Source organism: Myotis myotis, unplaced genomic scaffold (genome assembly GCF_014108235.1).
Source record: "Myotis myotis isolate mMyoMyo1 unplaced genomic scaffold, mMyoMyo1.p scaffold_m19_p_19, whole genome shotgun sequence".
In the NCBI taxonomy this organism is placed as follows: domain Eukaryota; kingdom Metazoa; phylum Chordata; class Mammalia; order Chiroptera; family Vespertilionidae; genus Myotis; species Myotis myotis.
The window spans coordinates 11,492,268-11,518,887 of NW_023416323.1; the positions used below are offsets into that span (position 1 = coordinate 11,492,268).

At 54.8% G+C, this 26,620-nt stretch overlaps 1 protein-coding gene across 8 annotated transcripts; it reads right to left on the bottom strand.

Moving 5' to 3' along the window:
- Window positions 1-1,632: 1,632 nt before the first annotated feature.
- Window positions 1,633-25,112, bottom strand: GRAMD1A (GRAM domain containing 1A). 8 transcript variants are annotated; one of them, XM_036345926.1, is made up of 21 exons: window positions 25,096-25,110; window positions 23,980-24,298; window positions 14,872-15,082; window positions 14,764-14,784; window positions 14,240-14,324; window positions 13,996-14,099; window positions 13,823-13,918; window positions 12,928-13,008; window positions 9,871-9,983; window positions 9,578-9,728; window positions 8,845-9,043; window positions 7,676-7,816; window positions 6,440-6,558; window positions 6,224-6,366; window positions 5,526-5,629; window positions 5,274-5,447; window positions 5,092-5,179; window positions 4,287-4,298; window positions 3,888-3,995; window positions 3,684-3,804; window positions 1,633-2,083 (listed from the first exon to the last, which is right to left on the bottom strand). In XM_036345926.1, the coding sequence occupies exons 2-21, from the start codon at window positions 24,246-24,248 to the stop codon at window positions 1,991-1,993; spliced, it is 2,433 nt and encodes an 810-aa protein (XP_036201819.1). In that variant the 5' UTR covers window positions 24,249-24,298; window positions 25,096-25,110; the 3' UTR covers window positions 1,633-1,990. The 8 variants fall into 8 exon arrangements, with proteins under 8 accessions (XP_036201819.1, XP_036201822.1, XP_036201821.1 ...); XM_036345929.1 differs by lacking the exons at window positions 23,980-24,298; window positions 25,096-25,110 and adding an exon at window positions 20,780-20,974; XM_036345928.1 differs by lacking the exons at window positions 3,684-3,804; window positions 4,287-4,298 and having other exon boundaries at window positions 25,096-25,112.
- Between the last annotated feature and the right edge of the window lie 1,508 nt (window positions 25,113-26,620).

Consider the following 26,620-nt stretch of genomic DNA (forward strand, 5'->3'; position numbering starts at 1 on the left):
GTAGATCTGGAATCCTGCCCAATGATGGCAGGTGGCCTGTCTCGTCAGTAAGTTCTGCCAAATGGAGAGGATAGGCTGTCAGACTCTGGTGGGGGTGAGACTTCTGATTGGGGGATGTGGGGGTCACTGTTCAGGCCCTGACCACCAGTTCAGGGGTGGGGGGAAAGGTCCCAGAAACCCCCTGGCCTAGCCCTGCTGGCCAAGAGGAACCAGGGTGTGGGGCAGACCTGTGGCAGAGGGACAGGAAGCCAGGGACATCGGACACTTCTGTGGTCTGGGCCTCTGTGCCAGCATTTACTTCCTGGGTTGTGAAATTCCCCTACAGAAAATAACCTTCTTGCTATTCTGAGTTTTCCCTCTGGCAGGGGTGGTAGGCAGAGGCACAATGAGGACAGGTCTTAGGCCTGGGACATGGGCACCTACTGGCAAATGTTCCCTGAGCACCTGCTATGGGCTTGGTGCTGCTCTATGCACTTACTAACATTAACTCATATAATTCTTCCTACAAGGTGGGTATTACCATTGTGCCCACTTTACAGGTATGGGAAACTGAGGCTCAGAGTGGGTAACTTGCCATGACCACATAGCAGAGGATAGGAGAGGCTGACTCTGCTCTTCCCTACTTGTGGTCCATCCTGCCTGTCCCATTCCTCCTCCAGTCCTCTGCCCCAGGCCATCAATTACAAAAATTCTTACAGCCTCATTGGGACATATTGAAGGTCTCTCTTTATCCCTTAGTCACTCTGGAACCAGCACATGATTTGAGTGGACAAATTTAGGTTTTACCTGGACCAGAGACTATCTCTAGGCCCATTTCTTCATCAGTAAGACATGGGTTCAGATAGCCTCATCTGGGTGGGCTGTAGTGGGGTCCTGAAGAAGTTAGGACCTTCCATCTAAATGTGGAGCCACCAGGGGCCAGACCTACAGTCCCTGCCTTCCTACTGAAGGGCCTCAGGCATGTAACTATTTGTCTCCATCTCATAGAGCCAAGGCAAGAATTAAATTAAGAACATCAGCCTGGTATGCACTTGGTGCTCACTACACGAGTTACTTCTTCCCCCTTCATTTTTCTGAGTAACATTACTTAGTACCCTATCATAAGTGACCACATTTATTAACTCCTTGCATCCTCACAAAGCAGTTCTCAAAGTGGGATCCCTAGACAAGTATCATCAGAATCACCTGGGAACTTGCTGACAGTACAGGCTGTTGGCCCACCCCAGACCTGCTGAATCACACTTTGCCGGGGGGTCTGGCGATCTGCCCTCCAGGAGATTCTGATATAGCTTAAGTTCGAGACCCACTCACTTCGAACAACCCTGGGAGACTGGGGCTATTCTTCTGCCCACTGGACAGAAGACAAAACTAAAGCTGGAGGAGCCTGACCGGCTCCAGGTTACATGCCTGCTTAAGTACCAGAGGGAGGATCTGAACCCAGGCCGCCAGGCATTAGAGTCTGTCCTACGAGCCCCACACTGGACCCTGATGATGCACAGCTTGTGTGAGATGCTCGGGAATTTCAGGTCATGTCAGTGACTATCGTCCCAGGAAATGGACAGACCCCCTTCCCTGGCGCATGGGATCCGAGTGCAACAGGAGGCTCCCGCCCATTCCATAGGCACAGCCACAGCCATTTCCAACCCTTTATTAGGACTCTGTCAGCCCAAATAAATACATTAAACCCAGAGCTGAGGGAATCATGCACCCCAGGAGGTGCCCCCACAACCCCGGCAGGGCAAAATAAGTTAGCAGGGGGCCTGCCAAAGACCAGGCCAGCTCCCTGGCTGGGCAGGCAAAGGCAGCTGGACTCGCACACGCTGGTCTAAAGTGCATCTCGGTTCTGTGGTCCCATGTCTGCATGGCCCCTAGCGGGACCACTGGGATGGGTGGGCAGGAGGTTCCTGGTGCTCACACCGTGCCAGCAGTGGTCACCGAGGTTCTGTGTCCATCTGTCCATTTGGGGGAGTGACTGTGTGACCTGGCGTCCTCAGGAGAAGCTGTCGTCGGACCGTGGCTGGGAGTCGAAGGGGGGGTCTGACACAGTGATGCCTTGATGCAGCTTCTCCAGCGAGAACTTCATCTGGGGGAAGAGGTGAATGCTGAGAGGGGTGATAGCACTCCCCACTCTGCAGTTGAGGAACTGAAGGTCCAGAGAGGCCATGTCCCCTTGCCAGGGTCACCGTGTTACATAAGCGGAGCCATCCTGTACCCAGCTTCACTTCTTACAGGCAGCAGATGGAAGGGGCCCAGATGGCCTGGGTTCAAGTCCGGCCTCCGCTACTTACTGAATAACCTTGGGCAAGCCCCTTACCCGTCCCAGGTGCCTCAGCTGCAAGATGGTTCAGTAACATACCCACTGCACCAGGTTATTTCAGGGTTCTGACGGGGGAACACCTAGGACCTGGCACACAGGTTACTCTTATTCCCGGCTGCGCAACCTTGGGCAAGTTGAATCGCTCCATACCTCAGCATCCCTATCTATTACAGGGGGGGATAGGAGCACCTCCCTCAGGGGCTGGCCATGAGAAGCAAAGCAGTTGGTCATTTTGACTCTGAGAACAGCCCAGCTTGATCAGTGTCTGCTGTTAGCATACATTTGAAAAGTCAACTCTGTGCCCATAGCAATGTGAGAGGGAAATAACAAGAATTTAGCTGAGGATGGCAAGGCTCTGCCCTCCTCTCTGAGCTTCACACCCCTCTACCCTGTCCTATGGCCTTTCCCAGAGTGAGCTTATCTGTTCGAGCATAATTTCAGGGTGCAATGAGGCCCCTAGTAAGCCTCAGCATTATGGCCCATAGTGACCAGACACGATGTTCAGTCACCAACCAACTTACACTCAGATACCCTTGGGTGCCCAGCCAACGCCAGCTGCTCCCCAGCTTCCCACACCCGCTCCCCACATTGGGCACTTACCCCAGGTGTCTCAAATTTGTGCTGAGCCACCACTTTACTGAGCACCTGCTGTGTGCCTAGCACTGGGATTGCAGTACTAACAGCAAACACAGTGTTTGCTATGAACTTGGCACTATTCCAATTTGAACTCATTTAATCCTCATAACAGCCTTTGAGGTACCGTCAATTACTATCCCATTTACAGAGGACGAAGCCAAGGCCCCAAGTCACACACCGGAATTTAAGCCTGGCCTTCTGAATAGATGCTGCCCCTGAACTATAGGGGGTATATGGGGCACCCCTTCTAGAGGTGAGACCCCAGTATCCTTTGGAGAACTTTTCTCCCACCCTTACGTGATCCCTTAGTCACCCCAAGTCGGGGAGGGACTCAGGGACCAAGCCTGGCCCACCCCTGGCCGCCGTGACTGGTTCAGGGGTGGGCACATGACCCCAGCAGCCGGTGAGAGTGAGCACTTTCCTTTGTCAGCTTAGAGCTGCAGGTACCACCTGGTCATCCTGGGGGAGAGGATGCCCAAAACTAAGCCAAACCTGGGGGGCGGGGCAGTCAAAATATGGTAGCAGAGATCAATTCTTACTGCCATTTAGCAGCTGGACGCAGGATGAGAGCCAGTACATTCTATTTTTCCATTCTGCTGATTTTTTGGGCAACCCTGGAGGGTGGGGGACTACAAATGGCCTCCTCATTTTATGGAGGAGGAAACTGAGGCCCAGAGGCACCTGCCGCCTCCTGGGGGTGAGTGCAGGGTCCCACAGCCCCGGGCCACACCTCGTCCAGGAGCTCTACCGAGGCCCGCAGGATCTGCCGCCACTTGTGCACCTCGACGCTGTGGAACTGCTTCTGCAGAGCCAGGACCTCCGCCCACTCTGCAGCCGTCTGGGGGAACTTGCTGTTGGGGGAACAGGGCCTGAGTGGAGTTCTGGCCTCCCCCGACCTGCCCAAGCTCCCAACCCCCTCAGGGTACCCACTCACTCCTTGGCCAGGGCCAGACTGTGCCAGGACTCGAAGGTGTGGGCTGTCCTCTCCAGGGACCAGAGGCGGTAAAAAAGGAGGATGTTGAGGGCGATGAGGACGATGAGGCTGGGGGCAGGGGACAGAGGTCACGAGTTGGGCACACACACAACTTGAAAGGACACAACGACTCCCCCCTTACAGAGGAGGAAGTTAAGACGCAGAGAGGGGAGACACGTCCAGGGTCACACAGTGTAGAAGCAGCCAAGTCAGGGTTCTCATCCGGTCTGAAGCCCACACCCTTAAACGTCCACCAAATCACTTCCCTGGGAGAGCCAAGGGCGGAGAACAGAGAAGCTGCAGCCAGAGGTGAGAGGGGAGGGGAGGGGAAGGGAGGGGAGGGGAGGGCCAGGACCCTACCTCACACAGATCCTGAGGAGGCAGTGAGGGGAAACAAAGAAATGAGAACTGCCCAGCCCATCCTACCCACCCCACCCTCCTCACCCCAGGCCCAGACAGGCTGAGTGCGATCTGATGCTCACCCCTAAAGTTCACAGGATCTCACCTCCATTTCCTCGGTGTCTTGCCCCCCACGCCTCCAGACCTTTGCATGTGGGCTCCCTGCCTAACCCTCTGGGGCCTCAGCTGAGGAGTCCTCTTCTGTCCCAGGAGCCTTCCCTAACTGCCCACCGATCCCGCCTGGAGGAAGCCTCCGTTGGCCTCCCAGGCCCTCCCATCCCAGCCCTGTCCCCTCTGCCTGTGTTTCCCCTTCACTGTGGTCTGGTGCCAGGATTGTCTCCCCCAGAGCTGTTGGTAACTACTGTGTCCCCAGCATCATCCAGCTTAGGGTTAGGCACAGAAAACATGAACACAATGTGTAGCATAATTGCTTCTTTTGCATCTCTCCTGGTTCACCTAATTTCACCTCATTTGGGTACCTGCCCCTCCAGAAAGCCCTCCCTGCCCCCTGGGGGAGGTCAGGTCCCTCTAACCTCCCAGAGTCCCGGGGTGTCCCTCTCCCAGCAGGAAGGCTTCTCCACGATAAACAGAGCAGCGCACTGTGCACGGAGCTCTGCAGGGCACATCCCAGACAGCAACACCTTTTATCCTTGCTATGAGATGAGCACACACTCCCACTCAAGCTGAGGCCTACTGAGGCCATGGTCACACAGACAAGATGCAGATCCAGGCCTGTCTGACCCCAAAGCCCAGCCTCCTTACTCACACAACGCTGATGAGCACCAGGGCACTGGGGATGCCTGTCCCGGGACCCTGGTCCACGGACGGTTCTGAGAAGCGGGAGCTGAGGGAGCCTGTGGGAGAGCAACTCGGAGTCAGAGAGACTCATCTAGGCCTCCCCAGGGGCCCCCCTCCTCCGCCTGCCCTGCCCAGGCCTGAGGGACACACCTGAGGTGTGCATGCCAGCCCGGATGCAGGGGTCTGGGTCCGGGTGCTGGGGCCCATCACCGTGACCCCTCCAGCTCAGGGGCCGCTTCCGCCTCCGCAGGCCTGACAGCAATCCCCGGGTGTCCTTCCCGCCTTCCTCCAGGGATAGTTTCTCGGCCTTGGCAAGCTCCCGCTCTGCGGACACAAAGAGCGCTCTGAAGGTCTGAGCCTGGCCACGCCCCCTCCCCAGTCCTGTCGGGCTCTGTCCCCTACCCAGGTGGTGGAAGTAATCCTCAATGCCACTCCACGAGTTCTTCTCAATGAGAGACTTCACCAGGCTCCAGGGCTGCTTCCGGTAGCGGATCTCAGAGGACACTCTGGGGTGGAGGAATGAGGTAAGGGGTTGGGGTCTGACTCCAGCCTTGCTGCCCTGCCCCATTCCTGGGGGTGCTTTCCCCCTAATTCAGAGAGGGCCGTACACCCATAGACAAATCAGACACCCTGCCCCCACCCACCCATGGCTTCCCCATGATCCCTGCTCACCAGAAGCGCTGGCCAGTCAGCCCATAAACCCTTCTCTGTCTACCCACTACCTTGGCAGGTCTCCCATCCATAAGTGCTGCCTCAGCACTGCCCACCCAAACTGAGGCTTAATACCCTCTTCAGCCTTGAACCTCTTCCATCTCGCTGCTGCATGCACCTCTACATGGGGGTCTAAGATAGCTTAACACGTCCCCAACTGAGCTCCTGATCTTCCCCAAACCTACTTCTCCCCATTTCCCCATCCTGGTCAACCACAGCGCCATCCTTAGAAGCTCAGGCCAAACACCTCTGATGTACCTGGCCCCTTAGGGACCAACACTTCTGCCTGCCAGGGTAGCAACCAACTTTCTGCTGCTGACTCTGGCTGGGGAGAGTGGGGTGTAGAGGCTCTGGAACCACCAGGGCATCAGGTGGAGGCAACTGCTCACCGGAGACGGGCCTTGTTCCGGGCAAGGCCCAGGATGCAGTAGCGGTGGGCAGTGTAAAAGTAGTCCTGGTAAGGGATGCCCTGCGTCAGCACCTCCGAGTCTACCACACACCCGCCCGCCTGTGGGCCGCGCCGGAACAGAGTCTGCAGGGACAAGGGAGGGAGTCAGGGCTGCCCCACCTGGCCACCCAACCCAGCTGGCCACCTGTTGGCTCACCTGCGTCTCGACCACCGAGGCGCTTTTGGGACCCAACGGGTTGCTGATGGGAATGGTGTAGGTCAGCACTCGGCGCTGATGGCACTTGCTGTCCCCACTCCAGGGGCTCAAGGTCACGTCTGGGGCAGGAAGAGCAGAATGAGGAAACTATTCTCCAGCCCTTTGTCCATAGGCTGTAAGCCTTGCCCCTAAACCTGCCCTTCCTCCATGTCCCCACCTTAGTGCCTACCCCACCTTCCTTGAGACGTTTAAAACCTTATATGTTGATGATGGCAGGAACCTTTCCCCTCTCTACACTTCTCACCTCTCCTGAGGCTGTCTCATCCATTCCTGCTGCCTCAGTTTCCCTCTCTGTCCCAGTCCTGGCTTCTCCCCTAAGCCTCAGACCTAGGATCCTGTGACCTCCTGAACCCCTTCCCCAGAAAGTTCCCTGGACCCCTGGACCCCACATTGGCTTCAGCATCCCTTCAAACCTGCCCATCCTCTGGAGCCCTATCTCAGGGGTGGTCCAACTGTCCTCCAGGCTCTCCCCAGAGCCCTGGGCCTGGACACTCCCGCCCCCATCTGACTCCTGAACTCCTCTGCTGGTCTCATGGTCAACCCTTGCACTTTACCTGCTGCTGTGGCTTCCCGTGCCACACCTGGTCACAGGGGCCCAGCCTCAAGGCGTTTCTCACAGTGCCTGCCTCTAGCCTCAGGGCATCAGCAGGCTTCCTGGGTCCCTGTCCCCCACCTCCTCTCCTTTCCCTGGAAAAGTTCCTCCTTCAGGCCTTAGTTTCAATTTCACATCCTTCCAGCAGCCTTTCCAGATACTTCTCAGATCTCAGCTACCCTTCTGACACTCACCCTATTTGTGTGAGAATCTATTTCCTCTCATTCTTACTAGATTCTGGGTACATCTGTCCTGGTCTCTGCATAGAGTGGGCACTAAATGTATGATCATTACATCATATTTATGAAATGTGTACTGTCGGTTACTGTTCTAGGCACTTTTTTAGTATTAACTCATTTAACTCTCCTGAGACCCTGTTAAGACAGGTACTATTATCATACCTCTATCAAGCAGAAGAAACTGAGGCACAGACAGGCTGGAACCCTGCTAGTAAGAGGCAGCCCACTCTGGTCTCATGGCTGCTGTTTTAACCCCCGCACCTTACCACACCCCACCTGCACAGCAGTGCCTGTCTCGGGCTGGTCCTCCCCACCCTCCCTGTGCCTGGGGACCTCAGCCCTGACCTGTGAACTTGCACTGCTCCAGGAAGCCCTGCAGGAAGGACGAGTCTGAGAAGAGCATCTGCTGGAGCCGCTCGGCACCCACGTGGAAGACGGAATTGATGAGGAGGCGGCCGGAGAGGTCGGGGAGCAGGGCGGCCAGGTCTGTGGGCCACACACAAGGGCAGCGAATGAGGCCCCTGCGCTCCTCCTTTCTCAGAGTGGTTCCTCGGATTCCGTGGTGACCACTCCCCCCACTCCTGGCCTGTGGAGTGGATGGGCGGGCCTAGCCTCCTAGACCAGAGTGGACCCTGTGACACAGCACACTCCTCGCCCCCTGTGCCCCAGGGGTGGCTTTAGGGTGGCGTGTGCCCTAGGCCCAGACAATCAGAGCCACCAGGACAATCACAGAGGCCCAGCCAACTGCGTTTCCAGCCATCACAGGCTCATTGGCCTGTGGCTCTTGGCCACAGTGATCGGTTCAGGGATATGTGTGATCCCAGGCAACCAGCGATTGGTTCAGAGGGGTGGGTGCGACCCAGACCAAGCAGCCAGGGATGGCTTCAGAGGGGAGTGTGCGACCTCAGGCAGCCACATTGATTAGCTCAGGCGTTGGCTCACTCTCCGCTCAGAGCCCACCCCAGAGCTTTCAGTACAGCCACTGGGAAGCATCTTTTCCTTCTCCAGGCTTCTCAGGAGCAGGGCAGGGGCTCCCTCTGCTCCCACAAGAGGAGAAGCTGCCTGGAAACGAAGTTGGTGCAGAGAAATGGAGATGATGATGATGATAGCTAATACTAACTGGCCCAAGCACTTTGCTCGTATTAACTCATTTAATTCTTTTAACAACAACCCCACGAAGTGAATATTATTAGTGCTTATCCAATTTTTCAGATGGGGGAAATGAGGCTCACAGAGGTTAAATAATTCACCCAGGTTACATAGCTAGGAACCACTGTAGCCAGAATTTGAACCCTAGCAATCTGGCTTCAGAGTCTGTGCTCCTATCCACCCTGCCCTGCTACCTTTAAAGCAGAACTGAAGATACCAGGTGTCTAACAACACCATTTGAATGCCTCACCTGCCCACTCCCTGGATTGTTGTTTGTCCACTGAGCTAGCAAATCCTTGTTTATACCAGACTGAGTAAGGCTGTCACATGCAACTGAAACAAATGATTCAGGCCACCTGCCTCACCTTCCTCCCCCGTGGATGAGGAGGAGTTACTCGTGTCCGTCAACAGCTCCTCACTGGGCAGCAAGTTCAAGGGGCCCAAGGAAGTGGGTCCATCAGGTAGGGTGGGCTCTGCGCTTGGGGGTTCAGCCACTGGAGTCACTGTCTGGCTAGAAGAGGCATCTGGCTGTCTGTCCGTCTGCTCCTCTTTGTCCTCCTCTGCCTGCAGAGAATGGCTTAATCCAGCCTTGTCCCACCTCCATCCCAGCCTGAGGGCCTCCTGTGTGCCCACATCGGCCATTAGAATTCAAGACTGTAAGAAAACCAATTCCTGGAGGTCACATGTATATGGAGGGCTTATAGCAGAGGCCCTAGGGCCACCAAGACAAGGGCTGAGAGCCCCTTCCAGGCTTATCTTGGATGCCTGGGCCATAAGCTTTCTTATGCCTGACCTATCCGTCTGTCCTGTCCATGCCTTGCCTATATCCTAACTTATCCATCCATCTCTCTCTTGCGTTTTCTGTCTCTCACTCTTTCCATCTGTCTGTCTCTCCTTTGCCTGCCCCTAGTTTCCTTGCCCACTCCCAAGCTCCATCCTATCTTTCCATCCATCCCCTCTTACCCCTCCATCCACTTCTCTGTCCCTCTGACCATGCCCTCCTTTTCCCCTAGCCTGTCCCTCTCCCCAACAGCACCTCTAACCTTCGCCTGTCTCTCCCCCTCAGCGCCCTCCTCTCTCTTTCACCCTCCTGCTCACCCCATGGTCTGCATCACTGCTGGCTCGGGAAAGGTTGGGGGTGATGTGGCCACGGCGCAAACCCACTGGGCTTGGCTCCTGGCTGTGGTCGGCTGCCCCTGAGGGGGTGATGTCACTTAGGGCAATCACATCTCCTACTTCCTTGGGGCTCCTGCAATGAAAGGGAGGGGATGAGGTCACTGTATCCCTGAGCCCCATACACCCACCTCGGTCCACCCAGGAGTCCAGGAGCTCTGTACGCAGCCCCTCCTGTCTCCCCCAACCCCGGAACCAGTTGTCAACCTTTGACTCACCCCAGACCATTCAGCTGCAAGGGGCAGACATAGTCCTCATCCTCGCTGGTGAGGCCCAGCTCTGAGCCGTAGCACTGATGCACCAGGTGCCAGAGCTCGCGGGGACTCAGCGTCTGGGCAGGCAGGACGTAAGGGGGCTGGCCTCCACCTCTCCCAGGCCAGAGCCCTTCCCACCCGTCCCCACCAGCCTCAGCAGTTCCCCCAGTGCCCACAGGGGGCAGCATGGTCTTCCATCCTAGATCTCAGCCCCAAGGCAGCCCTGGGGAGGAGGAGTCAGTGTGCCCAGGACTTTCCCCTCAGTTTTCACAATATTCACACAGCTACAGGTCAAGGGTCCCAGTTTACAGAGACTACAAGGCCCAGGGAGGAGAAGTCATGCGCACGAGGTCAGGGATTCAAACCCAGCCAGCCTCCAGAACCTCTGCTCCAACCCCCCACGCTGTCCTGCCCCCACCCATTTCTCCAGTGTTCTCAGGAGCCCTGGCCTTTCAGCTACCCATGGACAGAAGGGGTAGATGACAATAACAAAACAGTAGTAACAGTAATAATGATAGCAGCAGCAGCAGCAGACACTCACTGAGCTGTTACCATATGCCAGGCATTCCCATTCCTTCACACGAGTTAACTTACTGAGTCTTTAAAACAATTCTGTAAAGTTGGTGCATTAATCGTCGTTTTAAGACAATGACTCTGAGGCACAGAGGTGCCCAAGTGGCAGTGCTGAGATGTGATCCCAGGGGCTGGTCTAGCACCCTGAGCTAACCACTTGACAACCCTGCCCCATAAGAAATGACACAGACTAGCACTTATTTTGAGCCCAACTCTGGCTGCTATGAAGTAGGGACAGTATTCCTTTTACAGATGGCGTTCAGTGACTTATCCAGGTCCCTCAGCTCCTCAGTGATGGGTCTGGAACTCCAGCCCTGGCAATCTGGCTTCGGGGCCTGAGCTTGGAACCCTCCTCTGTCTTCCCCTTCTTACAGACTTTGACACTGTGCTGTCCCCTGTCTTGAGCCCCTGCCCCAGCACGCTTGCCCCTAGTGACTGGAGCTGCCCCTGAGAGGACAGGCATGAGCACAGCACTGCTGGAGGAGCGGGTCTGGGCCTTTAAGGAGCTATAGCCAGCAGCAGCAGACCATGAGCCATGCCAACCTGACATCTAGCCACCCTCCCTCCCTGCCAGCAGAACTCTGATTTGTTTGGGGTGAAAATCTTCTCCAGCCAATTCATCTTTCCTTTGCCACAAACCCAGCTTCCTTTGCATCTGAAAGCAGTCATGTGACCCAGTTCTAGCTAAAGAAATAGAAAGAGAAATCTGCTGAAGGAGGCTTTTCCTCCCTGATAAAGGAAATTCCACTTTCTATTCACCCCTTTTCTCCTTCATGTTTAGGACACTTATATGAGGGCATGATGCCTGGAGCTGTAGCAGCCACTTTGTAACCACGAGGCAACAAGCATGTGAATAAAACATTAACATGCAGAAGTTGAGAGTATGGAAAAATGGACAAGAGCTTGGGATCCTGATAACATAGGAAAGCCTTCAAACCCACCCTGGGCCACCTGCCTCCAGACCTGTCATTACATGAGCATTAGGTGACGCAGTGGATGAGTGGAGTCCAGAACCTGACTGTCACATAAAAGCCCATGTGACCAGGGGCAAGTCTATCCCTCCATGCCTCACTGGTGAAGTAAAGATAATAACCCATACTGCCTCATAGGGTGGTTTGAAGATTAAATGAGTCAATTCATGTAATGCTCAGATCAGTGCCTGGCACTTAGCACCAGAAGTGTTAGCTATTATTACCTTATGAAATAATCCAGTATCTGTTTCTTAAACCATTGTTTGGTTGGCATTTCAGCCACTTGCAGCCAAATGCATCCAATGTAAACTTATGCAACCACAGTGGGCATTCCAGGAGAGCCGGCTCAGCTAGCACTCAATGGGCTATCAGATTACAGTAAGTAAAAATTTAAAGTCCCTAACTCAAAACCTTTGGGGCAAGATATGATTCAAAATTAAGATTTGGGATTTAAGAACGATAGTAGAGTGCCCATGATAAAAGCTAGTATATTGAATATCCAGTGCACTGTATGTCAGAGGTTCTCAAAGTGTGACCCAGAGATTTCTGGGGGTCCCCTGAGCCCTTTCTGGGGGTTCATGAGATCAAAATTATTTCACAAGTATAGTAAGTATTACTAGTAGTATAAGATGTTACTGAGCTTTTCACTTTTATTTTCTCATGAGTATACAATGGACTTTTCCAGAGGCTATGACAGGCCATGCTGTCATTTTTCTGGTGGCTAATGCAATGCGTGCTTGTGTATTCTTATGCTTAAAAACGTCCCAGTTTCAATTTCTAATACAGTAAATATCACTAGGTATAACCTACTCACACAAACGTTCTTGGAGTCTACAATTATTTTAATGAGTGTAAAGGGTTCTGAAATTATAAAGTTCGAGAGTCACTGGCAGATTCTATATTGGACACTATAACTTTATATTGATCACATCTAAGCTGTACTCCAGTCATGCACAGTAATAGCTTTTTGTCCTGAAACACATGAATAGTCATAGTGAGAGTTAGACCTGTGCTAGGCAATAGGCACGCATGACCACTTATGTTTAAATTAATTAAAAGTGCAGATCCTCAATCACACTAGCTACTTTTCAAGAGTTCAGCAGGCTCTTGGCCAGCGGCTACCCTAATGGGCAGCACAGACAGAGAACACTTCCATCGTAGCAGAAAGTTCGAGTATGCAGTGCTGACACACAGGATAATAACCACATTATTAGCTCAGATCAGATTTGCTGCCACATATATAAAACCAGTATGGTGAACAAGGGGCCATGGATGCATATTTCTAGTGAGCAAGGTCTGGTGCTAGAGCCCATGGTGGCCCCTCATGGTGGCTATGCAGGAAGCTGCCAATATGTGGGGCCAGATACTCATGGAGAAGAGCTGAGCGGTCCTGCAGTTCTGGCACCTCTGGCTCCATGGTCCCCGTGGCCCACCCATAAGTCTCCCCACCCCCCACCCAGGCCTCATCCAGGCCCACCTTTTCAAGCAGCGCATTCTGCCAGAGGCGGAAAATGAGCAGGAAGCAGCGGTCCCGGGCCCCGAACGAGGTGAAGAAATGCTGCAGGAGAGAGATGGGGTGTGGGAAAGACACGGAAGGATGGAGGGACGCTCCATCCCCATCCAGCTCCGTTCCTGATCTCCACCCTGATGTACATCCATCCATTCATTCCTTCCTTCGTTCCACAGGATGTTTATCCTGTGCCCAGCTCGGCAATGGTCCCTGGGCCAGACGCTGCCCCCGTCCCCAGAGCTCACAGTCCAGGGCAGGAGACAGGCACATCTCCAGATGGGGTCAGTCCTGAGTGATTGGGCTGTGAGGGGGAGGAGCCCAGGTTACTTTCCCAGCTGCCTTTGCCCAGTAGGGTGGTCAGCTGATCTTTTTTTGGCCAATAAAACACAAAGGGAATTCTGCTGTGAAGTGGGTGTGTGTCTGTGTGTGTGTGTGTGTGTGTGTGTGTGTGTGTCCCGGCCACATTTCTTCTTCCTTTCCTGTCTGGGCTGTGGGTGTGAGGCAGCCATCTTGGGGCCATGAGGCAAGATCGTGAGGACAGAATGGAGTGTCAGGGAAGGCTTTCAAGGAGAGAGGACATCTGAGCTGCAGATACGTGGGGGGAGAATTTTACCATTAATCCTGTCTCAGCAGCTGTGTGAGGGGATGGACTGCAGGGACTAAGGAAGTAGGAGGCTGGTGCTGAGATCCAGTCAGAGATGATGGGAGCCTTGGCCAGGGCAGGGGCAGGAAGAACAAAGAGAAAGCCACAGACCAAGCACAGATCAGGGTGCAGAAAATACAGGGCGTTGGTGGTGGGAGAAGGGAGGAGCTGGCTAAGATCAGTGACCACATGGCCTTGCTAGCAGGTCCTCTCACTCACCTTCTCGCTCTCTGTGCAGATCTGGATGGCATTGGGGATCAGCTTGGCTGTCTTTTCCTTCTTCAGACATGTCACTTCCTTCAACTGGATGGAAATCTAGAAGGACAGGTGCATCAGAAGGGGCCAGAGCCCTCCCTGCCCTGAGGCCCCTTCTCATCCCTGTGTTGGCTTACTGTTGTCTCCCAGCGGAAGATGTTGCTGTAGAAACAGATCCAGTTCTCGGAAAGATAGAGGCGGCCCTGGAGGAGGATCTCACGCTGCAAGGCACAGGAGTAATCTGAGGCGGCCAGGGAGAGATGGGCAGACAGACACCTGAGTCACACGGCTGGCCTGGCTAGCACCGAGGCGGGGAGGGTCGGGAGGGCAGAGCTGGGAGCTCAGGGTCAGGTCCAAGACTAGGTGGGCATCAGGCCTCACCTACAATGAGGCGTTCGGCTTCAGGGAGTTTGCTGAACAGTTTCCGGAAGTCCTCATTCCGCTGTTTATACGTGGGGCTCAGCATCTGGGGAAAGTTTGGGAGGTGTGAATCCAGATGGGGTTCATACTCTCAATTCTGCCCCACTGTTCTCCCAGGAGCCCCTCAGTCTCCGCTGTCCCAGACAGGCTCTCCGAGGCTTCAAGTCTAGCTCACGCTGGTTTCCACTGCCAGTAACATGAGAGTAACCATGATGAGAGCTCCCATCTACTGATTTCCACATAAGCCAGGCTCTATGTCACATACCCACCATCATCGACTCATAGTGACCTTCAGCCTTGGAAGATTGGGACTATTTCACAAGGAGAGAGGCCCAGAGAGGTTAAGCAATTCACTCAAGGTCACACAGCACATAAGTAGCAACAGAGGTATGACCCCAGGTCTGCTGACCCCAGCTCCCACTTCTTGACTGCTGTCTCCTCCCTCCCTCCCCGCCCTCCAGCAAGTCCCTCTGCCCAACACTTACACTGTACCAGCTCTGCATCTTCTGCAAGAGAAAGGAGTGGAATCAGAACAAGCCCCTGGATTCCCCACCTCCCACCCCTCTCCCCACCTGGCCTGGGCCTGCACCAACCTTGCTATTGCGAATGAAGTTCCGGCTGCCCAGGCTCTGGGTGCTGGGTGTCCCAGGCACCCCACCCTTCTCTGAGGAGCTATCTGACCCCTTCTCCACCATGGTGCCTAGTTCTGGCTCAGGCGGGGGTCGGCTTGGGGGCAAGAGCTGTAGCCGCTTACGGAGAGATGGGGAGCTGCTTGGCGTGCTCCGGCCAGAGTGGGGGGTGGTACTGGGGTAGGGAAAGAAGAAGGGGTTATGGGGTAAAACAAGCCGGGGTGTGGAGACAGGCCTATTTTGGGAGGCCTGCCCACCAGTCCATTGATCCCCACCCATCTATTCTACTCTACTTCCTAGCGGCATGGCCCAGAGCAGGTTCCCTAACTCTTTGTACCTCGGTTACCTCATCTGTGACCCAAGGGTGAGAAATACATGCTCTCATCTAGTTGTCTGCAGAATTAAATGAATCAATACATGCACAGTGCTTCTAATAGAGCCTGGCACACAGTGCACTCTCAGTATACCTGCTATTCTTTTTAATTAACTTATTAGTCATTCATATAATACTTATTGAGCAGCCACTTTCCACTCAGTTGCTTGAGCTAAAAACCCTAGCATTTTCTTTCTTGCTCCCCCTCATTTCTAATCTGTTAGCAAGTCCCACTTCCAAAATCTATTTCCATTATTTCTATTATATACCCACTTCCCCGCCTCCAGCGCCCTGGCTCTGCCTCCGGCACACCAGTAGCCCCTACAATCTACTCCCCACACAGCCAGAGGGGGCCTATGAACCTGAGTCAGGTCAGGACAGGGCCCTCCTGGTTGAGTTCTCACCAGGCTGCAACTCAATTCAGCTGAAAGCAGTCCTTACCTTGCACCCAAGGCCTAGTGTTGTCCCTGTCACTCCCCCCATTCCAGCCTCTGCACTTCTATTCCCTGTGCCCGTATATCCTTCCACAGGCCCAGCATAAGCAGCTCTGTCTTATTCCACCCAAATGGTCTTCCCCTGGTGGCCCTCCTCAAGTGGCCCCCAGCCCCACCCAACCATCTAAACTCCCCCTGATCACTTATTCAGTTGGTTCATTGTCTCCCCCAGACTGTGAACTTTAGGAGGTCCTGGTTACCACTGTGCCCCCAGCACCCAAAACTGGACCTGGCACGTAGTGAACTCTGAATACACATTGGTGACTACATGAATAACCCAAACGCTGCCCAGAGCCGGGAGCAGCAGATACCACTGGAGGAGGCTCCTGCCTCGGAGGGTTAGACTGCTGCTGGGAGACAGCCCCAGAACAAGCAGAACGCTCAGAGGACAGAATAAACACAAACGGCCACAGGGCTGTGGGGTCAGCTGGGGAACTGTAAAGGGACTCGAGTCAGGACCCAACATCATGGCCAGCTCCGCACATGATGAATGTACTCTTCCACAACATGCTGTGCATTTGATAGACTATCACACACATACCCTTTTCACAGAGGAAGAAACTGAGGCCCAAAGCAGCAAAGCACTTGTCCATTTAATTCAGAGCAGGATTCCAACACGGGGGAACTTGATCTCCCTGGGAAGGAGGTAGGAGCTCCTCAACCTCCCGGACTCCTCAAGCTTCTCTCCTGTCTCCAAGGTTTAGCACATGCTCTTTGCCTCCGTTCAGACCATCCTTTCTCTTCTTGGCCTAGCAAATTCTTATGCATCCTTCAGGACTCTTGCTCCACGCCTCCTCCCTCCTGGACACTGCCCCCCACAGCCCCTATCCCAGCTCTAACCACTCTGCCTATGCTTCTCTCATCCTAGCCCTGACTACTCTATGCTGTCACTGTGTGATGACAACTCCATTTCCCCCACAGATCTGTAAGCTCCCTGTTGTCTTGGTTACTGCTCTGTTCCCAGGATTGCTCAAGACAGGGACCAGGGTAGGCAGTCATGTCCCCTGTACGTGTGAAATGAATTTGTGGAAATAAGTAAGTAAATAAGTAAAATAGATGGTGACCTAAGCCACCACCACTCCTCTTAAACTTTCAAAGACACCTTTTCCCTAGGTGTCCCTGCTCCATCCCTCTCCCCCCACATGCAGGGAGAGGGAGCCTATGAACCATGGGCAGGTCAGGGCCCTCCTCGTAAGCCCTCCCCTGCTGCACCTCACTCCAGCTAAAGCCCAGGGCTGGTTGCTCTCATTGCCTCTCCCCTCACTCACTCTTCCCCAGCTCCTGCCTTGACTAGTCCCTCTGCTCAAATGCCCTTCCTCCCAGATGTCTGCAGGGCTCCCTTGCCTCCTTCAGCTTTCTGCTCAATGGACATGTCTCCAAGACACCTCCCTTCCCCTCTATTTAAAACACACTTCCTACCTCCCATCCCTTCCTCCCCACCTCTTCATCTCCCCCATCCTGCCCAGAATTTGGATTCAACCAGGTATATGGCTTGCGCAATCCTCTGAGGGCTGAGGCCAAAGCTGGTCTGTTTGGCCACTTCCCTGGGTGACCTTGGGTAAGTGTCTAAAGCTTTCTGAACGATTTTTTGTGCCTGTTTCTTCTTGAGTATAATGGGAATATAACAGTACCAACCTCACAGGGCTGTCTGGAGGACAGACAGACAGCCCACCACATGGAAGGCACTCTGATTTGATCATTAAGGACTGTCAGCCTGAGATGGAGCACATGGCCACTGCCACTGGCCAAGCACACCTGTGTCGAAGATGCTATGCTGAGCCTGACAAGTATGGCAAGACACCTCAGCACGACTGACCCCAAACTGCAGTCATTCACTCTCTAACTACACACTGACCACCTGCCATGCACTAGGCACTGGACACACAGAAGTGAGCAAACCAGGTATAATCCCTGCCTGCAGGTCTGGATGTTCTGTTTGGGGAATAATCAATAAGGAAACATGTAAACGAGGATGATAATCTCACTGACTGGTCACACCAACAGCACCAGCAACACCTGGCAGTTGTGAGAAATGCAGGTTCTGGGACCCACTGCAGATCTACTGAATCAGAGATGGGATGGGGCCCAGGAGACTGATGCGTGCTCAAGTTGGAGGACCACAGTGATAAAGGAGGGCGAAGTAGGTGGGAGGGGTGCAGGGCACACTTAGGCTGAGCCCCGAGGATAAAGAGAGATCTGGCAAAGGGACGAAGACTGTTTAGGGAGCAGGAACAGTGAGCTAAGCAGGTCTTAAGAGTGAGGTGGTCAGTGGGGCTGGGGAAGGAGGACAGGAAGGCAGAGGCCCACCCACAGGTGCTGTGGGCTCTCGGCAGGAGTTTGGACTTCACCTTAAGGCAGCGTGGGCAAACTACGGATCGCCGGATCGTTTGAAATGAATAAAACTAAAAAAAAAAAAAAAAAAAGACCGTACCCTTTTATGTAATGGTGTTTACTTTGAATTTATATTAGTTCACACCAACCCTCCATCCATGCTTTTGTTCCGGCCCTCCGGTCCAGTTTAAGAACCCATTGTGGCCCTCGAGTCAAAAAGTTTGCCCACCCCTGGCCTAAGGGCACTGGTGAGCTACGGATGGGGCTGAAGGAAAGGTGACCACATCCCTCCCCGGCCTCATCTTCTCCCTTCTTGTCTGACTGCAGACCCCTCCTCAACCTGTCACAGGTCTAACACCGACAGACAGAGCAGGGCCGGGCCTGTGCTCCCAGATCTGGCTCCTTAGCAGGAGGAACAGGAAGTGCTCAAGGGCAGACACAGCCCTGAGGCTGCCCAACCAGGCAGGCTGCAGCAGACAGAGGGAGGAGCCCCAAGTGGCTGGAGTACCGTTATGGGGCGGGGACTAAGAAGAAATGGGTTTTTGCCACTGAAGACACCTCACCTCCAGCTTCCTGGGCTTAAACAGGCCCAGAGCTCCAGGCAAACTGCGTTTCTCCACAGCGGCAAGAAGTCTGCTCCACACCCCCACCCAGCAGTAGTACCACAGGTATGTTAGTCACACACAGAGCCACGAGTCCCAGCATAATTACACACAGCAGTAAAGTATGCTGCAGCCACAAAGTCCCAGAAGTTACACACATACACACACACACACACACACACACACACACACACACACACACGAGGCTGCAGAGGGTTACAGAAAACCATAGAAAGTCCCAGATAAATCACATTCACACATAAAGCTACGAGAACATCTCAGAGAAGACTTGAAAGCAAACAACATTCCCAGTTAGAGTCGGGCAGTGAAAGGACAGTCACAGAGGACCTCGGCGAACACATGCACAACCTACGGAAATGAAGTCACAGTGTTCGCCATGTGGTGGGGAAGACAAAGCCAGGGCCTGCCTAACACGGCAAGGGATGGAGGCGTCAGCTGCTGCTGCTGACAGAGAACCCTGACACCCGCACAGAAGCCAAGGACTCAGAATAACGGGGCCCCAGGGGTGTGGCCCCATCTCAACAACACGGAGGCCAGGTACTGATACAGTGCATGGAACATGCTTTACAAGCTGTACCAGGGGACAATGGCAGTTGTGATTATTGTTCCAAATAGTCAAGCGTACTGCAAGGTCTCAGGAGGGAGGGCCCCAGGCCCACTAAGAGTCACCAGGGGTCTCTTGCTCTTGCTCTTCACACACACAAAGCCTCAGAGGGTCCCAGCTGCACACATGGAAGGCCAGGCGCATACATAAAACAAAGTCACAAATGGACACACACTGGAACTTTCACACAAAGATGAAATCCGAGGTAAATTATAGGCACAACCCCAGAGAGTCTGAGTCATACATGTGTGGCCATGCTTGGACACCCAGGTAACTGACTTTTGCACAAAGAGTGAATAGGGCCGAAACCGGTTTGGCTCAGTGGATAGAGCGTCAGCCTGCGGACCGAGATGTCCCAGGTTCGATTCCCGTCAAGGGCATGTACCTGGGTTGCGGGCACATCCCCAGTAGGAGATGTGTAGGAGGCAGCTGATCGATGTTTCTCTCTCATCGATGTTTCTAACTCTCTATCCCTCTCCCTTCCTCTCTGTAAAAGATCAATAAAATATATTTTAAAAAAAAAGAGTGAATAGGGTCAGAGGTAAATTATAGACACATTCAGAGGCAGATGGTTGGTCATAAGAGTGAGCACAGAGCCTCAGACACATATGGTCACACATTACAGTCACACACACGGTCAACGTATAGTGACACTTGAAGCCACAGATGGAATCAGATGTAAATTACACACACGGGGGGGGGGGGGCGGGGGGGTCACAGCTGTCTGCACGAGGCACCTAGACACATGCACACCTACTCCCCATCCCAACGTGACAGCAGCGTCTGCTGGGATGAGACACGTCGCACGGACAACCACGGAAGCCGGGGCTACAGCCTGGGCCCCAGACACACACGCAGAGTCACAATCAGACACACGCAGGGACCTTACAGGAACACAAGGAATTCGGGGCAAAAGACACACACGCGGCCCGAGGATCACAGCGGCCTACCGGCTAGGACACTGACGCCCAGACACAAACTTTCCCTACGATTATTCGAAAACACCGGGCCCATCAGGGTGCGGGACCCCGGCGGGGCCAGGCACGCGGTCGGCCCGCTACCTGGAAGTCCCTACCCCCCCCCCCCCCCAACAGACCCGCGACAGAACGGTGGGCGGAGGCTCAGACCCGGAGGGGCTGCTCGGGGCCTGCGAGCTGCCCGCCTCCAGCCCAGTCCAGAGCCCCGGGTGAGCTCGCCCCGCCTCGCCTCCCCGGCAGGAGCCGGCCGGGCCGGGGCCCACCCCGCAGGCCGCGCTCCCGCGGAATCAGCCCGGGACCCGCAGCGACGGCCCCGCCAACCTGGCGCATCGCTCCTGGGCGGCAGCAGCCAGGCCGGAGCGCCCCGCCGTCGGCGCTCAGTCCCGCGTGCGCCCAAGGACCGCGAGCCCCTCCCCACCAGGCCGGCCCCCGAGCCCAGGCTGCGCGCCCCCGGCCCCGCCGGTCCTTACTCGAACATGGATGCGGCGGCGGGCGCGCCCGGCCGCGGGGCAGGGCAGGGCAGGGCGGGCGGCTGAGCGGGGCTGGGCCGAGCTGGGCGTCCCGGCAGCACACCCGCCGCGCCTTCCAGGCCGCCGCCCCACCGGCCCGCCGCCCGCACAAAAGGGTTCCGCAGCCGGAGGCCGCCGCGGCGTCACGCACCCCTGCCCGCCCCCGCCCCCGCCCCGCGCGTCACGGCGCCGCCCCCGGCCCGGGAGCCGGAGGGAGGGGTGGCCCCGGCGGAGGGCGGGGCCTGGAGGCCAGGGCGCGGGGTGGGGGTGGGGGGCGGAGAGCGGGGGGCGGGGCCTAGAGACCGGAGACCGGGCCGCTGCGGGGGGCGGGGAGAGGGAGACTCGGGGGTGCCCGTCCGGGCCGAGGGGCAGCGGCCGCTGGGGGCCGCAGGGCCAAGTGGAGACCGAGGGACTTGGGGACGCGGGGGGGGGGGGGGGGTTGAGACCGAGAAGTGGAGAGGCGGCTGGGACGCCCGAGATACAGAGCGAGGAAGAGGAGGCGGAGAGAGAGAAACCGGGGAGAGAGGAGCAACACAGGCCGGCTTGGTCCGAACGAAACGCCGCCATGGCAGCTGCCTGGGCACGGGCGGCCACTCTCTCCCCTGGGGCCGGAGGGTCCCCAGCTCCAAGGGCGCCCTGGCGGGAGCCCCCCCTCCCCCGGGGGGAACCTGAGAGGCGGGGCGGGGCTGCGGGTGGAGGGAGGGTGTGGGAAGCCGAGGAGTCGGGCGGCTGGCACGGGTGGGCATCGCGGCCCGGGAGGGTTGTCCTCGGGAGGCCCCAGCCGGGGCGCGGGGACCCCTTTGCGCCCGGCGGCTGTCAGCCGGGCCGTCGGAATCCAGCCTCCGGGGCGCGGATCGTGCGGTGACCGGGAGCTACCGGCCCCGTCCTGGGGACCCACTGCTTCTGCGGGGAGGGCAGCAGCGCCCTTCTCAGACTGGGAAGCCCGGCCTCAAGGATGGAGAGTGAGAGGCCGAGTCACCCCGCCGGCAGCCGCAGCGAGAGCGCCCCTGCCCTGCGGCCTAACCCGCGCCGCTCTGCGCCGCCGCCCGAGCCTGTTGGCCCCGCAGTCCTTTGCGGGACAACACGGAATGGGAGCCCCACCGCACAGCCTCTGGCCTGGCGCACCCGCAGAAGAATGCTCCCCACCCCTCTGCAGGAGAGGCTGTCCCTTCCTCTTGAAAAACTCCATTCCCATCCCTCTCCCCAGCCTCCAGACAGCCCGACTCAACATCTCCGTGTGGGGGGACGGCGGCCCCCAAACTTCAGCCTGTCCTGACTCCTCTTTTTCTCTCACACCCGCTCCAATCTCTCAGCAAACCCTGCGGGCTCCACCTACACAATCTACTCAGAATCTAAACTCTTCTCCCCTCCACCTCCAGCCCGGCCCGGCCTCCACCCTCTGCCTCCGGGAGACTGCAGCCTCCTCCCTGCCTCCTGCTCCTTTCCCACCCGCACCGGCAGCCCCCTACAGGCAGCCGGAGGGAGCCTGCGAGCCCCGTCAGGTCCCTGCGCTCTCCTGGGGCTCCACCTCATTCCAGCTAAAAGCGAAGCCCTGGCCTTGATGCCCAAGACACCACTTGGACGTCACCTGTCTCCCCCCTGCTTACTCCCTCCAGCCCCCAGCCTCCCTGCTGTTCCTCTAACTCACCAGACAGGTTCCTGCCCCGGAGACTTTGCACTTGGCAGTTCCCTGTGCTTGGAAGCTCTTCCCCCAGTTCTCGCCTCTCACCCTCAGATCTCAGAGAGACCCCCCTTCCATCGTCTCCCCCTGTCTCACTACCCTCTTGGCCTGTTTCTTGTTTTGAAATACTTTAACATTTTTAATTAGGGACTATTTGTTTCAAACAAGAAAAAATATAACAGTCATCTGTGTCCCCACCACCCATATATAATTGATGTGGACATTTTGCCATTTTTGCTTCAGACCCTTTCTTGTTTTTCTAAAGAAATAAGTGATTACAGTTGCAGCCAAAGACCCAGATCCCACCCTATTTCTCTGCCTCTGCCCTCAAGGTGCACACTACCCTGAAGCTGTGCACTTTTCCATCCTTTTCCACAGAGGGACGCATCTACCAGCAATGTAATATGCACTATTGTTAAATGTCTTAAAAAGATACACAGTTGGGCTCCTACTGTATCATTTTACAACCTGCTTTCTCCAGCGTCAGTTTCTGAGATTTGTCCACGTTGGCACACAGAGCTCTACTTCATAAACTTTAATTCTTATCACGAGCGGAAGAAACCACAGTGGGCATTTCTCTTCAGGGCCAATGTAGCTCTTTCCTCTTTTCCCCTGTAGCCTTGAACCTCCCCCTTCCTGTCTCTTTGTGCCAGAAATAGTGTTCTTTTGCAAAAGTTTTGTTTAAACTTTTTTTTTTTTTTTTTACCTGTGAGCTGCAGCAGGAAATACCTTTATATTGGCTTCCATACACACTTAGAAATATATGTAATGTCACAAAAGTTGTAAGGAACCTTACTTATTCACTATGCCTCGTATGCTGTGTTATTTCCAATTCTATCCTAATTCTGTTTGGGGAAAAAAAGTGCCAATTGCAATGCACTACATCAGTTTCATGGTCTTTGAATGGGTCATGATCCATAGTTTGAAATACACTGGGCGCTCAGCTGCGCTCAGGTTTGCTTGTCCCAATGTGTTCTCTCAATTGCCTTTTTTTGTTTGTGCATCTACTTTACAACTTCCAGTCAGGCTAAGGCCACATTCCTAATGAACATCAGCCCCGACCTGGGCAGACAGCCACAGGAAACCCACGCTTGAGCATGAGTCTCTAGAGCAGTGGTTCTCAACCTTCCTAATGCCGCAACCCTTTAATACAGTTCCTCATGTTGTGGTGACCCCCAGCCATAAAATTACTTTCGTTGCTCCTTCATAAATTTTGCTACTGTTATGAATCGTCATGTAAATATCTAATATGCAGGATGTATTTTCATTGTTACAAATTGAACATAATTAAAGCATAGTGATGAATCACAAAAACCATATGTAATTATATATGTGTTTTCCGATGGTCTTAGGCAACCCCTGTGAAAGGGTCTTTTGACCCCCCAAAGGGGTCGCGACCCACAGGTTGGCGACCCACAGGTTGAGAACCGCTGCTCTAGAAAGAGAAAAGTCCTTTCCTGCCCCACCACCCAGGTCTCACCTGTCCTGGGGCAGACTCTCCAGGTCTGGGGTCCTCAGCAGCTGCAGGTGCTGGAGTGCCTGGGTGCAGTGGGGCGACTCCCCATCACTGGATGGTGTTATCTGAATGGAGGGCACCTCCAGAAGCCTCCAGGACTCAGAGGCCAGGTCCTCAGCCCTGCCATCCTGTGGCTGCTGGCTCTGCCACTCGGCTGGGGGGACAAGTGAGTCCTGGTCTGGACTCTGGGTCAGCAGGGGCGCCCCAGGGAGCAGGGGCAAGAGCTCAGCCATGGGAAGGTCTCTGCCTGCTTTGTCGGGGCCTTGGACAGCAGGTGTGGTCTCTGGGGGAGAAAAAGAGAGGTGAAGGGAGCAGGTCCTGCCCAAGCTCTGCTCCTCCCAAAGGGGAGATGAGCTGAGGCGCAGAGCACTATGCGGGGATCAGAGGTTTGGGTGGGATTCCCAGCCCTGCCAGTGTCCGCCCTGCATGACCCCAAGCCTCCATTTCCTCTTCTGGAAACTAAAGGTCTTGATGCTGGCACCTTAGGGTGGCTGAGCAGTTCTGACATATGGAGGGCCTAGCCTAGGCCCAGCACACAGTCAGTGGTCAGTGAATGTTCATGAAACCTGTTCAGGGCCAGGTGTTTCTGTTTGTTTGTTTTTTTGAGTATTTACCAAGGCCAACCCCCGGGTTTTCTATAAACCTCGCCACCCAGCTCCCTTCCACACACAGGGCCAGGAAGGAGCCAGTCCTGAGGGGCCCCAGAGGCCTCAGGCCTGGGTAACGGCTGATCAAGAGGCAGAATCCAGCATTTCCCTTCCCTGTTTGCTCAGCAATTGACCCTCCCAAGACTAACAACGGGAGGGTGGCTGGGCTGGGCTGGGCTGGGCTGCGGCCTCCTCAGATGAGAGGAAGCCGGGTCAGTTTCTGCGGTTGCGGCTGTGATATTGGAGGCTGCCTGGGTCTGGGGAGGTCAGATCAGTCGGTCTGTCCTTACAAGAAGGGCTTCTTGGCACCCAGCTACCAGGGAATAGGGAAGGAGGACTGTGGGACCCAGAGAGGGTTCCCCTGGTTCACGGAAGACTTTTACAGGCCAGGCCTGGACCCCAGGGTCCTTTGCAGGCACCCCAATACCCCTACCTTACGGCTTCTACCTCCTTCTGTCCTCGCGGGGTTTGGACTTCCAGGGTAAGGGCAAAGAACAGGCTCTTCCCTCCCCCAGGAGTCCTGGCTGGGCCAGAGAGCTGTGACCTTGCCAATTGGAATAGCATGTCCACTGGCGTCATGTTCCCCTCTGGCCAGCGGGAGAAATGACAAAGTGGGGGTGGGGGTGTTCGTACCATAGAGGAGGCTGAAGGTAGTGCCCTTCCCTCTTGACTGCCCTGTTGAGGAAGGGGCTGTCTTCATCCTAGGCCTCTACTGACCATCCTTCTGTTGCCTGGCAGCCAGCCACAACCTAGCTTCTCTCCCCACTGCTCTCCCAGAACTGCTCCTCCAAGCCTAGAGACCCTCCAGGTGGCCAAATCCAAATCCCACACACTTTCCACTTCTCATCTGCCTGCCCTGCTCTCGGAAGCTGGAACCTGGAACCCGGGAGAGTGTTCTACCTTCTGGGAGGTTCTCATAGCCTCCAAAATGCCACAGGGCCTGGCTTTCCTCCCATCTCTCTTTTATTCCCAGGGCTTAGGCCCAGGCACTTCTCTCTGACTTTTTCATTTTTATTACATAATAATCGCCACATACTAAAATATGTCTGTACCATAGATGTGAGTGACAAAGTGTAACAGCAAAATGGACCTCATAACTCCCACCCACCCAATTTGAGAAACAGCACACCATGAAGTGTGCCCCTCCCCTCTGCCTCCCTCCAGAGTCTTCGTTCATCAGACAGATATCATCCACTCACATTATTTTGTTTTTATTTGTTGTTGTTTTTTATTTTGTTTTTTTGTGGGTTTTTTGTTTGTTTTTTTTTTCCCTCCCCCCCCCCCCGAACTCACATTTTTAAAAATATTTTTTTTTTATTGGTTTCAGAGAGGAAGGGAAAGGAAGAAATAAAAACATCAATGATGAGAAAGAATCATTGATCAGCTGCCTCCTGCATGCCCCCTACTGGGGATTGAGCTCATAACCGGGCATGTGCCCTTGACGGTAATCAAATTCAGGACCCTTCGGTCCCCAGGCACTCTATCCACTGAGCCAAACCAGCTAGAGCCCCACTCACATTTTGAATAGTTTTTATCACATTGGTATACATCCCTAAACAACATATTGTTTAGTTTTACTTACTTTTGTGCTTTATAAAATGGAATCATACCATACTTGCTTTTCTCACTCAACATTATTTTTAAGAATCATCCATAGGGGTGTAGATAGTTACACTTCATCTGTTTTGGCTGGGGCACAATATCCCATTGTGGGAATACAACACAACTTATTTATCCATATTCCTGTCCATGGACACGGGGTTGTTTCTTGTTCTCTGCTCTGATGACCAGAGCTGCCCTGAGTATTCCTGGTGTGCTTCTTGGGTAACTCCTGGGTTAGCCAGCGTCCCACCCATGCCTCACCTGTGCAGGTCTGTCTCTGTGTGCTCAGGTTGGTTCCATGGATCTGTCTAGCCCTAGGTCTATAAGAGATTGCCTCAATTACTTTAGCTTTAAAG